Here is a 16055-nt window from a genome sequence, read left to right on the forward strand (position 1 = left end):
TGTTTTAGTTACTCATAAAGTGTAGATTTATTTAACAACACTGTTCATCAGATCACAACAGTCAGTTGTCAGTCTTGATCTTGATTAAAAGGTTACTAAAGTTGTCAGTTTTAACTTGGCATCTTTTCAGAAGTTTGGTGTTGACTTTTCTCACTGTCAAGAATCCACATGGAAAACTGTAACAACAATAAACAGCTGACCAGAATCTCAATTACTCACTGCAGTGTAATAGTACAGCTCCAAGCTGTCATAGAAGTTGTTGATTGAATTTAAAGATAGAAAATGGATGTGTCGTTACTCACCTCCGTGGGGCAACAAAACTCGTGTTCTTCCCTCGTTTTCCGTCCTTTAAAATGAAAAACACAGATAAAGTGGGCTCACCGTTCAGAGGGAGCTCTATTAGGACACTTACAGACAACTTTTCACCTCTCACAGTGTTAGCAGACAATAAAACGAGTCCCCTGTTTTAATAAAGCAGCACAACAACAACAAAGAAAGTATCCAGAGAGCAGAGAAAAGCAGCTCCAGCAGAACAATCCTCCTCCGCTGGACTCAAGTCAAGTTGCACAGAGACAACTCGACTTCCGCTTGGGACCTCCAAAATAAAACCCATTAGGCTCAATCCAGAATTCAAGGACATTTTACATCCCACCCATCACATTTCAGATAATCCATGTACAAAATACTAAAACATGCTGTTGTTATGTAAATTTACTTGTCCTGAGACTAAATTTGGAAAATTTAGTCTAGGAGGAGAATGCTTGAAAATATTTTTTTAAATACCAAATAAGTCTAAAATTACACTTTTCTCACTTTTCTCAGTATGTGACACTTTTGTCCCACCCCCCAATGACCAAATTGAATCTCAAACAAAACAGTTAAAATGATATTTAAGTCTCTCTATTTTTTTGTATTTCTTTTCATTGATGTCTCTTGTAATTGTGGGGAAATTTTTTTTAATCAACATAATGTTTTAAATAATAGTTACCATGCATAGAACATGTGTCCCACAACAACCCTGTTAGCATAACCTTTGTAGCAGTTAAAAGAGGAAGAAAACAGTGCGTGACATGATAAGCTGGAATTAACGTCATCAAATGGTTTTCCAAAAGAATGGGTAGAGCAAAGCTATGTCCTCTCTTCCATTTTTTTTTATTTTCATAACATTGTCTGCCTTCATTGTATGTCTCACTCTACCTCATGCAACCTTGTTTTGTATACTATCAAGATGAGACAAATTCTTTTTACTTTTTTCTTGACTTTTTTCCATCAATAAGTTTGTCCTCTTGGTCAGCAGTAACAGCTAACTAAATATCTAGCTTCTACTCCTGAGAAAAAGCTAACATGAGCATGGATTAGCAACCCTGTTACTGTGATTAGAGTAGGGTTAGCAAACAGCAAATAAAACATGGAATAAAATTACACCATTGATATGTAAGCTGAGCCAATCAAGCCTTTGATAGTTTTTTTAACCTATTATTGATGAATATGGAGCAGAATATAGTAAAAGAGAAGGTTTACTTTTCCAAAAACTTGAAGCCCAAGTGTCCTCGAATTCTGAAATGACCCATAAATCCCTTGAGAAAAAATGCATCCTGACCTGATTCTGTGTTCTCTACTCAAACATTTTTCAGTGTTATGTCCATACATAGTGAATTACATCTGCAGATTTATTTTTAATGAGACATTTATTCTGGATCAGTGTATCACTTGTCTCTCAGAGTCAGACCTTTTGCTAGCACTATTACAGTGCTGTGTAGAATGGTCTGACTGATCATCGTTGCATCGGTGGGGGTGGGGGGTGGGGGGGATGGTGTGATGTGTTGTTTTGATTTAAGAGTTTACCTTGACTCCAAAGCTAAGCAAAGGAACCAGCAGTAGTGTCCCTGCAAAATGGTTTTGGTGGAACGATTGCATGCATGAAGGTGTGCATTGTCATTAACGTGGGTAATTCACAAACAATTCCATCTTACTATATGTTCCAAATCCTTAGCAAGAACTTTTCATTGGGTAGGTCATTGCCTGATGGTTTTGTTTCCTGTAGTGAAGGAGGATTCTGAAAATAGTAACGCATCTGTTGAGACAGACTAATTGAGAACATCAAAAATATCTTTTGATTATTTAATGAGATCATATTCTACAAAATCCAATTTTCTTTGCTGTTAAACATAGGTGAGTGACCCCAGTGTGCCAGTAGACTTAACGCACACAGGAAAGACCATCCTCATGTTTTTTTCTGTTTCTTTCTTTTCTCTATAGGTCATAAAATGTGTCTGAACTGCTGCCCTCTTCCTCAAAGGGTCATGGACAGCAGCACATCAGCTGGTTTCAAAGCACACTAAAATCCAGAGTTACAACAGCATGATGGAATGAACGACTGCAATATTTTGAACTAAAGCTTAAAATACAAGTGTGAAAGTGACATATTGTTACAATGAACTATAATAAGAGACCTATAAAACAGAAAGAGGACGGTAAGGAAGAGGATATTGTATGACTTGGAATATATCACATAATATTCAAAGGTTTGGGGTTTGTTGCTATTTGTATTTTATCTAAAGCTGAGTCATGGCCCGGCTGCTTTATTTATGACTTGCAGAAGTTTATTGTGTAATTCCCTGGTGTTCCGGGCTTCCTGTGGGTGGGTGTGTCCAGCTTGACGCAGCTTCTTCTGTGAGAGTTTGCTTGAATCGTGAAGAGATGACGTCATCACATGAACCGCTGCAGCTGTCAACGATGAAGAAACGCTGCTGTGTTCAGATGTCATGGGAAATATGGACACTGTAAGGAGCTACACCTGCTCGACATGAATGAGAATTTAATTAATCCAATACGCAGAGCATGTCTGACGTGTATTAGGATCAAAGCTTCAGTGCTGAACTGAAGTGAATTAGCTCTTTAGAAATGATTTAGATCTCAGACTTAACCTCTGTGTTGAACAGAGCTAAATGTGAATTCAGGTAAATTAAGTTGTAATAATTTAGACTTTGTCACATTCAGTACAATAAAATCAAGTCTCCAATATTTACACAGCACATTTAAATCAAGAAAAGCACTCAGAGAGCACAGTACTCTGTCAAGGCTGCTCAGTCGTTGTATCATTTCCGACAAATGAAATCTTGAAAATAATTTGCGGCAGAAATCACAGCAGCATAGAAAGTGGCCATTTATTATAGATGTACCCACAGACAAAATGACCTTATGCTGAGCACAGGCGTGTGTTATGCATGTGTACATTATGTATGGATACGAAGTTGTGGGAATTGATGGGACTTGGAAACACCCCCACAATTTAACCAACTGTTCCTTGTATCATTTTTAATGGATAAGACCTGATACATCAGCGATTGATTTGTAGTAGGATCACAATCATGTGATCGTCAGCAGGCAGCTGACGTAGTTTTCACTTATAGCCATAGTTACAGTGACACTGTGACACTTTCTAAAAGTGATACAGAGATCTTTAACAAATCCGTGGATCCAGCCACATACTTAGTCCTTGTATCATTTAGGACCTTCCCTGAAAATTTCATCCATTTCGTTATTCCGTTTTTGAGTAGTGGTGCTAACAGACAGACAGACAAATTAATGTAGATCGTCACTTAACCTTGCTGCGTTCCTTGACAGAGTAACTAAAGTGACCCAGCCATTCAGTACAGGAAAGAGATTGCAAATTTACTTAACCAGTTTTAATATTAAGGTTTAAACCTCACAGTATTATTATAGTTAAATTATTATGGTTGAAACTCAACAATTTCATATGTAATATAAATTAAAATGACTAATTTAAATGCTAAAGCTAAGAGCCAATAGTGTAATATGTTCTAAAAAAAAATCTGGCACAAATGTTAAGACAAGACAACAGTATACAAAGAAAACCAAACAAATTCAAAGATTTTCTGAGTCCACCTTATTACAGTAGAGAAGAATAGACCTCCAGCAGAACCAGGGTCAGGGAGGGCGGCTGTCTGCCTTAACCAGTTAGGGTGAGAGTTAAGGGGAGAGACAAAAGGAAAGTGGATACAAACAGAAAGGAAAGCATAAACACTAGACAGGATGGTAGAACCAGTAATTGCATGTCAGACATGTGCAAGTTCAGATTTCAAAATACCTGCAGGGATGTACAGAAAGAAAGGACAGAACATAAAGTTAATAACATGCAGCAGTGTATACAAATGCATGGAGGAAGTGACAGGACTGTTGGACTGTGTCAACACCACAGAAGTAGATAAAGCCAGCTTTAGTCTGGCAAAAAGCTGCTCCTTGTGGTGATGCTGACTTGTTTATTAAAACTCAAAGACAAATCCAGGAAGACGCCAAGATGTCTGACAACATCCTACACATTTTCAGACTGAGGGCTAAGTGTATTGCTACCGTGGGCTTTTTAAAAATGCAAATGGCAGACATCATGGAAGCTGTCAATAACTGTGAGTAAAACTGATGCTGTCTGCAACAATTCAGACTAATAACTTCATTAAATTTGCATGACTGATGCACATTTTCCTCTTCATTCTGCTGGCACAACAAAATGACTAAACTTCTTGTGCAATAAACAGAAAAGTACTTTTGGTGCAGGATATAAAAACAACAAGGCGCCAAGCTTACAAGAAACGTCTGAAGGCAACAGTCACACTGCCAAAGTACAAACAACAGAACTGGACAAGATCCTGCTGTCAAGCAAATAACATTGCAAAGTGGTATGGAAAAATCACAAACACTCCCTTGATATTTCACATTTATTTCTTTTCATTCTTATACACGATGTTTCTCCAGTTGCTATTTACACACTGTAATGTACTTTTGAAACAATGTGCATATGGCATACAGTTAAGACACATTTCTTCCTTCAAAGAAGACAGCATCAGTGCAATAGAAGGTCTTTTTTAAAAGATTTATTAGCTTAAGAGTTACTGTGAAAAACAAAAGGAGAAGACTTTCTACATCACAAAAGAGATGACTTTGGACCAAGATTTTACTCAGTCTTCAGGCCCTCCTTGATGAGGTTGAGCTCATAGCAGAGGGTCTCATAGCGGTACGCCATACGGATCTGGGCCACGTTGGTCTTGCGGATGTCATTGCCCTCTGGACCCTCTTTCAGGTAATCCTGACCCAGGAAGTGGACCTTTTCCTGGAGCACAAAACAAGATCAACAGCATGCTTTAATGCAAGCATAAAATGACCTGCATGTGGAACATGATGTGTCGTCTGATGCCTGTAAGCTGTGATGATAGGATCTGTATAGATCTGTCAGAGGAACGTTGTGTTTGTTACCTCGTGAGACAGGGCGCTCTGGATCACACTGCTCCTGGAGATCTCACACATGTCACAAGTACTTAGCTTGAACACCTGCGCTGCAATGGCATATTCTTCCATCAGGGGTTCCTGGGGATAGATAGTCCAGGACTTACACTCTGATATCATGATCAGTTACATATGTGTAATTCACTGAATAAAACAGATGATTCTTCACACATCTAAATCTGCACGCTCTGGCGTAAACTTGTTGTGTGTTCTTACATTGGGTGTTCATTCAGAGCATATTATATTCTACTTTGTGTGCACTACATAACTAGCTTCTGACCTCAGAAAACTGAAATTCATACATCTATAAATGTACACAATGCCCATTATAAACAACCCAGTGTGCACCATTGTGAGCAGTATCATCAAAGGCGTTCTCATGGGCTCACACCTTGGTGTAGTGGAACTGCATGGGGTCGTCGGTGGACAGAGAGACCACCAGGCCTTTCTTGTGGAACTCCAGCAGGGGGTTCTTGGCATATTCCAGGAACAGGCTGTTGTTGCTGAGAGGAGACATGGCAATTGGGATCTGGGCCAGGAAATACAGGTACTGCAGCACAGGGCTCTGGATTGGAACAATTGAGAGGTGGAGAAAATGAGTTTACAAGATCAGCTTCAGTCTACTGATGGGATAATTCATCAAAGTCCAAGGACACTGTACAAACAACCAAAGTTAAAACACATTAACAATAAAAAAAACTTAAAGATGTAAAAATTTCGAAATTAAAATTTAAACCATTTTGAAAACAGAACAGAAATTTTGCGCTGAGATGAAAGTCAGAGTGTGAAGGCTTGTTTGAACAGGTGGGTTTTGAGATGGGATTTGAAAATGGGCAGCATGTTTCGGTTGTCATGTGGGAGGGAGTTCCAGAGGCGCTGGGCAGAGCGGCTGAAAGCTTTGGAGCCCGTGGTGGTCATATGGGCAGGAGGGACGGTGAGGCTGAAAAAGGAAGATGATCTGAGAGTCCATCTAGGTGTATTTATGTGGAGGAATTCAGGAGGGGCGAGGTTATGGAGGGTCTTGAAGGTTAGGAGCATGTAGATGATGCAGTGTGTGAATGGGAGCTAATAAAGTTGGAGAACAGGGGTGATATGGTGCAGAGAAGGTGTCTTGGTGATGATCCAGGCTGCAGCATTCTGAACTAGTTGGAGTTTAGGGAGGGACTTGAGGGGAGACCAGAGAGAAGGGAGTTGCAGGAGGTGACCAGAGACTGGACCAGGATTGCAGCTTTGGGGAACACCAGAGGAGAGGGGAGATGGCTGCGATGTAAATGTTTTTAACTGAATGAAATGAGAGTAGCCGGAGAGACATGATGAGAGTTAGTCAGAGATACTGAACTTACAGCCAAATCTGACACTTGACCAGTGGTGCCCCCAAAGGGACTGAGGTTTATGGCTGCACCTGTGGCCACCAAAGGTCTGAAAAGTCAAGTTCATTCAGTGAAACTCTGGTGTTGAATTTTCAATGAATGCAGCTACATTGAGTGAAGAGGAAAGCAGTACTACAGTAGATGGCTATGTGTAGTAGCAGGAGGTCTGCTGAGCAGTCCGGCCATAAACATCACAGACAACACAAAAGACACAGTTGGTGCCTTCAGTTCACAGAGGCGTACTCAGATGTCAAAGGGTTTACAGTTCTGTTTGTTGTAGCTGTTTGTAGGAGACTTTTCTCTGAGTTTAGTAAGCACTCACAGCAAGATTCATATGAATGTGTCCAAAGAGAGACTTACAGCACACAGTGCACCACAATGCAATACAACACAACACAAAGCAAAACAACGCAATACAGCACAACACAGCAGTAGCTTCATTAATTGCTTTGAATGATAAATGATTCCTGCCATGGAGACAGGATCAGTCTGGACCTGATGGTAAATGACACTGTATACTTTTCTTCACCTCAGTTGTCTTCACTTAGTTTTTAATCTGCAGTTAACTGTACCTGTACTAGTCTTTGCACATGAAATATTTAGTAACATTAACTCCAAATTAAGAAATCAAAGTATACCCAGGATTTACATTCACCCCATTTGGCCTCATAATACATTTCTGGAGGTGCCATTGCACTTGATGTTACAATATTAGTTGTTCAACAGTCCAAATATCCCCTTACAAACTTACTCTTTTCAGAAAATGGGAAATCAAATCAACAGTGGTACAGTAATCCAATATGAGTTCACAGAGAAAGCCAGCCGCAATTGATTACTAAGTGTCTTAGATCTGGGTTTTACGGAGCTTTAATCAGAAAATACAAAATACTGTGTATCCTGAATGCACGTCTTTTGTTGCTTTCAGGTAAGAGAACATTGTCCGAAAAAAAATGTCAGAACTGTTCCTTGAGGAAAGAATCATTCAGCGCCTTACTCAACATTCAGAGCAGCTATTGGACTTTTGTAATTTACAAAACTTGGGAGTTTCTAGTTAACACTATTGCAAAATTATGTATATCTGCTCACATAAACTTGTAGGATAGTTTTCCGTCTTCCATTGTTAGATCCATATGTTCTATCATCATTCATTTTTCAATTCAAATATGGTGAACAAAACAACAGAAGAGAATCTGTTTCAATCTTCTCTCATTATAGTCATGGTTGGTCAGTGGTTCTAGTACATCATGGTTCTTCCACAGAAGTCGGTGCACTGATGCTTAGTCACGTCGAAATGAATGTATATATCATGTGTGCTGCTGAAAGAAAGTGTTAATCCACAGCAAGTGACATTCTGCACTCAGAGGACTGACCTTCTTGAGGTTGAGGCCGTGAGAGATGTTGTCAGCAGTCATGAAGGCAGCCAGCAGGTGGGTGACGGCACCGGCCTCACCGCAGTGAGGCCTGAACGTGAACGTGTTCATCCCCCTCTGTCTGGAGAGCAGAAGGTAAACAACTATTACACCACAGAAAGGAGACTACTCTTAGAGAGATGTATTGCAATGTTGTAGTTGTCAGATATGAACTCACTGTAAGAGTTTACTGAGAAGATTAGATGATGGGAAAGTCTCATGAAAAAATGCCTGGAGTCTCTCAGACAAAACATGAAGTAATCCTATTCCTAGAATTCAAACCAGTATTCCAGAAGCAAAGTTCCTCACCTGCGGAGCTGATTGAGCACAGCAATGTTGGCATACATGTAATAGATGTAGTAAGTGTAGGAGGGGTTCTTGGCGATGTCCCACTCCTCTGGTTTTGGGCTCTTAGTGGAGAACATGTGGCCACTGTGTTTGGACTCATCGTCCACACTGTCAAAACCTGTCACCTATAGTCCGGATAAAAACAAACAGTCCATTATACTGGACATACAGGGATTCACTTTTAATCTGACAGTTTCCAAACTGAAGCGAAGATAGCTGTGAATAACAGGAATTCCTAATGTATTACAGAAGTTGTATTTTTTTAAGGCTACAAAGTGATCCAGATGTGTGGTCATTTTAGTTGTATGCAACTTTCCCACAATTGCATCCCGACTCATGGTTGATAAATCAGTCTAAGAGAAGATTTAGTATTTAGTTGTGTCTGAACTCACATGCTTGAGGAAGATGCTGAGCTCTGGGTTGGACTGTGGGTCGATGGTAGCCTGGAACACGGGAAGGAAAATGTTCTCCAACATCTTGCCAAAGTGGGGCACAAAGTTTCTGGCTTTGAAGATGTCACTGAGATCAAAGAGATAAAAGAAGTCTAGCAATCTTTTAAGTCAGTTTCAGGGTAACAGATCGGTTCCTTAATAGCACACTCTGTAAGTACAAGCAATAATTCATAGTTTTCTGTTGGTCTGACAGATGTCAGGTTACAGGGACGAAAGATTAGAAACCTAAAACTTACTAGATCCTGGGTACTTGAATCATCCATTTGAGGTTTGGGGAAAAGACTCTGTTCTTGTTGAACCAGCTGGACAGTTTGATCCACTCACTGGGGTTGCAGCCATAAATGGACAGACGAGGCTCGGCATACTGGTACTTGGCATCTTCCAGGTCACTTGCTACTTCCTGGTGTACACAAAGGTCAAATCAAGCGTAATTCACTTAAAGTTTGAGGGGAAAGGATTAGTTTGATCAGTAGTGGGATGCTAAATACAAGAAACCAAGATTTGTGTGTAAACTAATAAGAATTGAAATCCCATTGATGTGCAGGCATGAACTTGGATGTCAATACTGTTTCTTTATTGTTGATCTTCTGCAGGCAGAATAGCGGTTATACCATCATTTCACCGACAAATCATTTCTTGTTATGCCTTCTGACAACAACATCTTGCTATATATAGAAACTAACCTTGATGATGGTTGCAAAGTACTCTCCACCGATGTGGTTCTCTGTCTTCAGGTACAGGTCACGCAGCTCACTGGCTCCCACTGGGTTGTATTTGGCGTTGAACTTGTCGAAACGCTGGAAGGTTTGTCTGCCCTTTAGAGAAACAACAGAGATACAAGAAGATAGATTTTGATCATGGAAGGTCAAATAGTGTCATGATCTTTGCTTAAACTTCTTGATATTTAAATGTCAACAGGTTTCGGGTTTTTATACTGTCATCTTCACCAGTGAGACCAACTTGTGAACTATTTTTCTGCAAACTTGTGACAGTGTTAATTATTGTACAATCCCTGACATGGCAAATATGGTTGTAACAGACTTCCTACATTGTCTACGAGTATGTGTACAATCCTGTAATTTTAACACATTTCTGCTAAAACAAAAAAGTACTGATTATCATCAGCTATTGTTTTATTATCTGAGTCTTGTGTTAATGTATATTAACAAAAATTTCCCAATATGGCAACTTTAGTATATTAAACAAAGCCAGCTTGTACCTTTCTGGCCCATCTTCTGATTTCTTCTGTGTTTGAATCATTTTCTAAAATAGGATTATTTCATCAATTTTTGACTTTCCCCTATATATATATATATATATATGTAGTCATAGTATGATAGCAACATTGTGCATGACTTCATTAAATATACTAAACCTACGGTACATACAAAAGATCTGTTGATTCTCAGGGAGTCATGTGGGAAGCACTGATTGACTTTTTATGGAATCACTAGTATGTGCATTTAAATAGTCAACATGAATAGTTGCAAGCTTTCATACAAAATCCTTCCTGTCATGTAACTCCTGTATGCATGAATTGTTATTTTATTGTCTGCACACATCTGAGGCCACTAATGTACTTAGAAACGTACGGCGTGCACATCCAGTGAGTCCACGGTGAGGTCGTAGGGATGCAGGTGCAGAGACTCAAAGAGCTCCTTCATGGTGACCTCCTTCCCTTTAAGGTTGTGCACGACACGGTCAGCGTCCACACGGTAAGACTTTTTGATGAAGCGCAGCAGGTGCTTCTGGTTCATGCAGGCAGCAGCGTGGATGTGAGTGTCCACCTGAAATGGCACAGAGATGAGAGTGAATCACCGAGGTTTGGGGTTTAGGTGGTGTAATAACTATGTATGGCCAAAAGAGGGAGCTAAAGACAGCACAAGAGCCATGACAGCTGCAAAACAACAGGAAGATAAGTAGGAAGTGTATTGTCTTGAACCTACATAATGTGCTTACACATAATATATGGCCATATTTCATATTAATATGTTGATACTTATGATCTGCTGCACATTTTGCCTATTAAAAGTTCATGTAAAGATTTTAAGAGGAGCCTGAAGGAATCCACTCATCTCTTCTGAAATTCAGTCCTTGTGGCAACAGTACCCATAGTTTATGTATCTCTTTTGTGTAGGTCTACATGAAAATAGTGGCGCCCTGATTTGCATGAGCTTATTTTGTATAGTTTTTTTATGTATATGCATAAATAACATGACTGTGTCTATGCAGAATGCTCTGCTTATAGTTACCTTCCTGCAGTTGTAGAAATCCCTGTGAGGATTCATCTTCAGCTCCTTCATCTCCTCCATCTCATTCAACATCTCATGCACATTGAACTTGGACATGAGGAACTTCAGACGGCGGTGAGTGTAAGTCTTACTGCAAAACAAAGAGGCGCTCATGATACATGGGCTGACCCTGAGCTGATATTCATGCAACAGTTTTAACATTTCAAGGGCCAGCATGAAAAAAATTAGGAAAATGTTTTAAAAACGGCTTTGTAATTGGCTGTTATTTCATTTTGCACTTTTCAAGTGTGGATTCCAAGGACCACCCACACAACTTGTGATAAAAGACTTCGGTAACCTGGGGGCCATCTAAAAGGAGGGCAAGTTGAAAGTGGTAAATTCCTGACACAGTTTTAAAAGAAAAGGTATGGGAGCTATCTTTGTGGGACATTTTAAAGGCTGATGGGTTTCAAGCAGAGTAAAGTTCTACTTTTAGAGGACTTACGTTGGGCCTTGTGCAATGAGAGCAATGAGAAAGTTCATGTCATCGATGAAGGTGTTGTAGTCGGGGCAGGGCAGGTCTTTGGGCTGATGTTTGTCAGCAGCTGCACCATCGTTGTACACATAGATGAGACCATCTTTCATGCGGGCAACGTAGCCCAGATTCTTTGGCAGGTCCGCAGTGTCAAAAGGATCTTCCCCATTCTTTGGAGGAGATGTGAAGACTGAGAACGGATGTAACATATAAAAAGAACACTTGAGACACTAAAATGTGATACATGACACATCTTGTATCTACTGAGCCTCATCTCACCAGGCTGCACCTGATCTTCAGGTTTGAAGCTCTCTCCCTCGATGTCCCGCAGGTACTGGGAGGCCGTTCTTGGAAAGCGCTGATAGGCCAGCCTCATGTACTTCTCCCTGATGGTCATGGCACGATACAGACCCCTACAGGACAGCTCAAAGTCATCCATGGTCACCTGAAGAGCACATATAACACATGGAACAGATCTGACAGTTAATACCTGCAAAAATTAGTGGCTGTATTAAAATGTGACACTTTACACTCATGCAAAGTCTTACAGTTAAACTCATAATAGAAAAAGCTACATGAAACAGGAGATAATTCTGTTTATTTTGTAGAAAGGGTGGCAGCTGAATTGTAGTTTTAATTGTTGAAACTTTCTACTTGATATAATCTTGAACTTAATTAGATTTTTTAGAAAGTAGAAGACAATGAGAAGTTTGCCTTTTTTGTGAAAACTTTTTTCAAAAAATAAGTGTTCATCAAGATATAAGTAGATTTTTTTTTTTTAATTTAAAGAAAGAACCAAGAGCCACACTCCCATCACTCCTGTTTTCACCATGATTCCCACCATGTTTTGGGATGATTTTATGAGTTGTCTGTTTTATTTTGCTGCCTTTTGAATAGGAACTTGGTTTAGAAAATGTGTTTTGTAAATAAAAGTTATTATAATTAGTGTTAATACTCACACCAGCTACACAGACAGCACCGAAGCACTTTCAGGAGTCAGCTTGCTGTACAAAACATCACCCCTAGTTTTCTCATGCTGCTACATGAGCAGCCATTTGATCTTGGTGATGTTATGCAATATGTTATGTAATGAGTTAACTGAAATTGTACTTTAACAAATGTGAGATCTGAGTTATCTGAAGCACAAATAATAATCAGTCATGAAATCTGAACCCCAGCCTGCTCTCAGATGAGCTCCATACATGGGAATCTGCTAATATGAGAAGACTAACAGACACATTTAATAAGTGCATCCATGCCCATTTGGCCAAGTCTTTGGTAGCATACAGAGGGAAATGAAGTTAACTGCTACAGGTGTCAACTTGTCGACTTCAAATATCTAGCTTCCATTTTTTAAAATTTATCTCACAAGATTGGGAGTTACTATTATAGATTTAAATCACGGAATTACATGAAATATGTACAGCATCAACATATTGATGGTGCATTTGTCTCATTCGCCCAGTTGTGAGTTCTTTAGATATTTAGAAGTCACAAACTTTGCACAAACTAATCTGACAAGGCTCCCTTTTCAAATAAATGAAACCATGTAAAACAAAATTCTGGCTAAAAATCCGCTTGGGAAGAGTTTATTTAGTCTGATATATGAGTTACTATTACTTCTTTATTGCCTTTATTTATAATTAAGGGCTTAAAGGAAGCAGCTGGTTGATGAAATACAGGATTACATTCTGACCAGGGTCTATTCATTTCTGTTGTTTTTATTTCTAAGTTTTGACTAAACTTATCAAATTAATCTCTAAACCTGGTTTAGCATATTAGCGGATGTAGCTGAAAGGCTAAAGTGACTGAAATACCCGTCAGTCTGACTAAGCAGTTGTTGATTTAAAGTCACACCTGAAGATCAACAGCTCTATTAAAGTATTTAAATATTGAATAGGAGGCATGGCCATGTTTAATTGCTCTCTACTGTTTCGTCTCTTTCATGTCTGATCACTCCTGGCTCACTGTTGCTTGTGTACTTGCTTCATTGCACCTGTGACTAAACCCCATATATACACTACCAGTCAAAAGTTTGGACACATCTGCTCATTTAATGGTTTTTCTTTATTTTCACAATTATTTACATTGTAGATTTTCACTGAAGGCATCAAAACGATGAATGAACACATATGGAATTATGTAGTAAACAAAAAAATGTGAACTAAGTCAAAGCATGTTTTATATTTTAAATTCTTCAAAATAGCCACTCTTTGATTACTGCTTTGCACACTCTTGGCATTCTCTCGATGAGCTTCATGAGGTAGTCACCTGAGATAGTTTCATAACAATCTTGAAGGAGTTCCATGAGATGCTGAGCACTTGTTGGTCCTTTTTGCCTTCACTCTGTGGTCCATCTCATCCCAAACCATCTGGATTGGGTTTAGGTCAGGTGACTGTGGAGGCCAGGTCATCTGATGCAGCACTCCATCACTCTCCTTCTTGGTCAAATAGCCCTTACACAGCCTGGAGGTGTGTTTGAGGTCATTGTCATGTTGAAAAATAAATGATGGTCCAACTAAATGCAAACCAGATGGGATGGCATGTCTCTGCGGGATGCTGTGGTAGCCATGCTGGTTCAGTGTGCCTTCACTTTTGAATAAATCCCCAACAGTGTCACCAGCAAAGCACCCCCACACCATCATACCTCCTCCATGCTTCATTGTGGGAACCATGCATGTAGAGACCATCTGCTCACCTTAGGTGGAACCAAAGATCTCAGATTTGATTCATCTGACCAAAGCACAGATTTCTACTGGTCTCATGTCTGTTCCTTGTGTTTCTTGTTACTCTTCCTTAGTAGTGTTTTCATAGCAACTATTTGAAAATAAAGGCCTGATTGGGGCAGTCTCCTCTGAACAGTTGATGTAGAGATGTGTCTGCTACCAGAACTCTGTGTGGCATTTATCTGGGCTCTAATCTGAGGTGCGGTTAACTTGTGATTTCTGAGGCTGGTGACTCAGATGAACTTATCCTCAGCAGCAGAGGAGACTCTTGGTCTTCCTTTTCTGCGGCAGTCCTCTTTTGAACCTGTTTTGTCATAGCACTTGATGGTTTTTATGACTGCACTTGGGGATACATTCAGAATTTTTGCAATTTTCCAAACTGACTGACCTCCAGTTCTTAAAGTAATGACTGTCGTTTCTCTTTACTTCACTGATTGGTTCTTGCCATAATATAGATAACATAGATTCTGACAGTTGTCAAATAGGGCTGTCAACTGTAAACCAACCTGACTTTTGCACAACACAATTGATGGTTCCAACCTCATTTACAAGGCAATCAATTCCACAAATTAACTTTGACAAGGCACACCTGTGAAGTGAAAACCGTTTCAGGTGACTACCTCATGAAGCTCACTGAGAGACAGCCAAGAGTTTGCAAAGCAGTAATCAGCGTAAAGGGTGGCTACTTTGAGGAATCTAAAACAGAAAAGATACTTAGTTATTTCACAATTGTTTGTTTGCTACTTAATTCCATATATCTTGCTTCATAGTTTTGATGTCTTCAGTATGTATATAAAATGTAGAAAGTAGAAAAAGATCAAGAAAAAACATTGAATGAGAAGGTGTGTCCAAATTTTATATATAAAATATACATCCAAATAAACAGACTGGCTAAATGCCACTAGAAACAATAGAAACAATAAACACATAAACAATACCCCAGCAGCATAGTCTCCAATGATGGCCACTCTCTGGAATTCTGGCACCTCCAGGTAAGTCGGCATGTCCACCTCCACTGACACTGAAGTGGCAGCAGCCTGAGAACCAGCCGCCGCCTTGGCTGTGGTGCGGCAGCGCCTCTTGCTGTGGACAAGAGGTGAGGTTTAGTGGATGGCTTCATCCACTGTCAAAATTTCTGAAAAGTTGTCATGAGCAACAAATTATCTCCACAGATTAGTACAATGTAGCTGCGTTTTCAAATTAAAATGTCCTGTTTTCACCATTTTGCGAAATAAACTGATATCTTCCGTCTCACCGTTTCTCAGCATCATCATCAACCTGCAGATGATGGGCCATCTCTTCGTGGATGATGGGACAGTCGTCAGCCACATCAAACAAGGAGATTTCATCGCGGATGTCCTCGCCTTTGGTCTCAGATGCAAAGACCGTCTCCGCGAAGGCCCTCATCTTGTCATCGGTCTCTGTCAGGCATGCCAAAGGTATGTATTCTTGATAACACATATGCCTTCTGCTTCCATCACATCATGCCGCACTGAACTAAACCAGGTAAGCCACGTTCAGGATGCTTTAACTGCTGAACTACACTACATGAATATTACTGCTGAAAGATGAAATCCACAATGGTGGATTTTTGGACATCTATGACACAGAAGGCACATAACCACTTGAGCCGGATGTGTACAGACTTTAGTACATGCGAACATTCATAACCACAATTGACTC

At 39.8% G+C, this 16055-nt stretch overlaps 2 protein-coding genes across 3 annotated transcripts in view; both read right to left on the bottom strand.

Moving 5' to 3' along the window:
- dennd2c (DENN/MADD domain containing 2C) overlaps window positions 1-561 on the bottom strand; it is a 28797-nt gene extending 28236 nt beyond the window's left edge. For both annotated transcript variants that reach the window (XM_022195428.2, XM_022195427.2), the window contains exon 1: window positions 303-561. The gene's annotated coding sequence lies outside the window, so the exon portion shown is untranslated. The remainder of the gene's footprint in view (window positions 1-302) is intronic.
- Window positions 562-4722: 4161 nt separating this feature from the next.
- Window positions 4723-15809, bottom strand: ampd1 (adenosine monophosphate deaminase 1 (isoform M)). The gene is made up of 14 exons (XM_051949954.1): window positions 15628-15809; window positions 15311-15455; window positions 11926-12091; window positions 11617-11836; window positions 11133-11262; window positions 10473-10667; window positions 9564-9695; window positions 9117-9280; window positions 8821-8947; window positions 8390-8553; window positions 8042-8162; window positions 5693-5866; window positions 5272-5382; window positions 4723-5128 (listed from the first exon to the last, which is right to left on the bottom strand). The coding sequence occupies exons 1-14, from the start codon at window positions 15777-15779 to the stop codon at window positions 4973-4975; spliced, it is 2157 nt and encodes a 718-aa protein (XP_051805914.1). The 5' UTR covers window positions 15780-15809; the 3' UTR covers window positions 4723-4972.
- Window positions 15810-16055: the final 246 nt, after the last annotated feature.

Source organism: Acanthochromis polyacanthus, chromosome 6, assembly GCF_021347895.1.
Source record: "Acanthochromis polyacanthus isolate Apoly-LR-REF ecotype Palm Island chromosome 6, KAUST_Apoly_ChrSc, whole genome shotgun sequence".
Classification (NCBI taxonomy): Eukaryota; Metazoa; Chordata; class Actinopteri; family Pomacentridae; genus Acanthochromis; species Acanthochromis polyacanthus.

Bases quoted from the DNA above. Each gene is read 5' to 3' on its own strand.
- ampd1 (XM_051949954.1), bottom strand. From the start codon at position 15,779: ATGAGGGCCTTCGCGGAGACGGTCTTTGCATCTGAGACCAAAGGCGAG. The intron at 15,456-15,627 runs GTGAGACGGAAG...TCTTGTCCACAG, and splicing joins GATGATGATGCTGAGAAACG to CAAGAGGCGCTGCCGCACCA. The intron at 5,867-8,041 runs GTCAGTCCTCTG...GTTCCAATCCAG, and splicing joins ACGGCCTCAACCTCAAGAAG to AGCCCTGTGCTGCAGTACCT.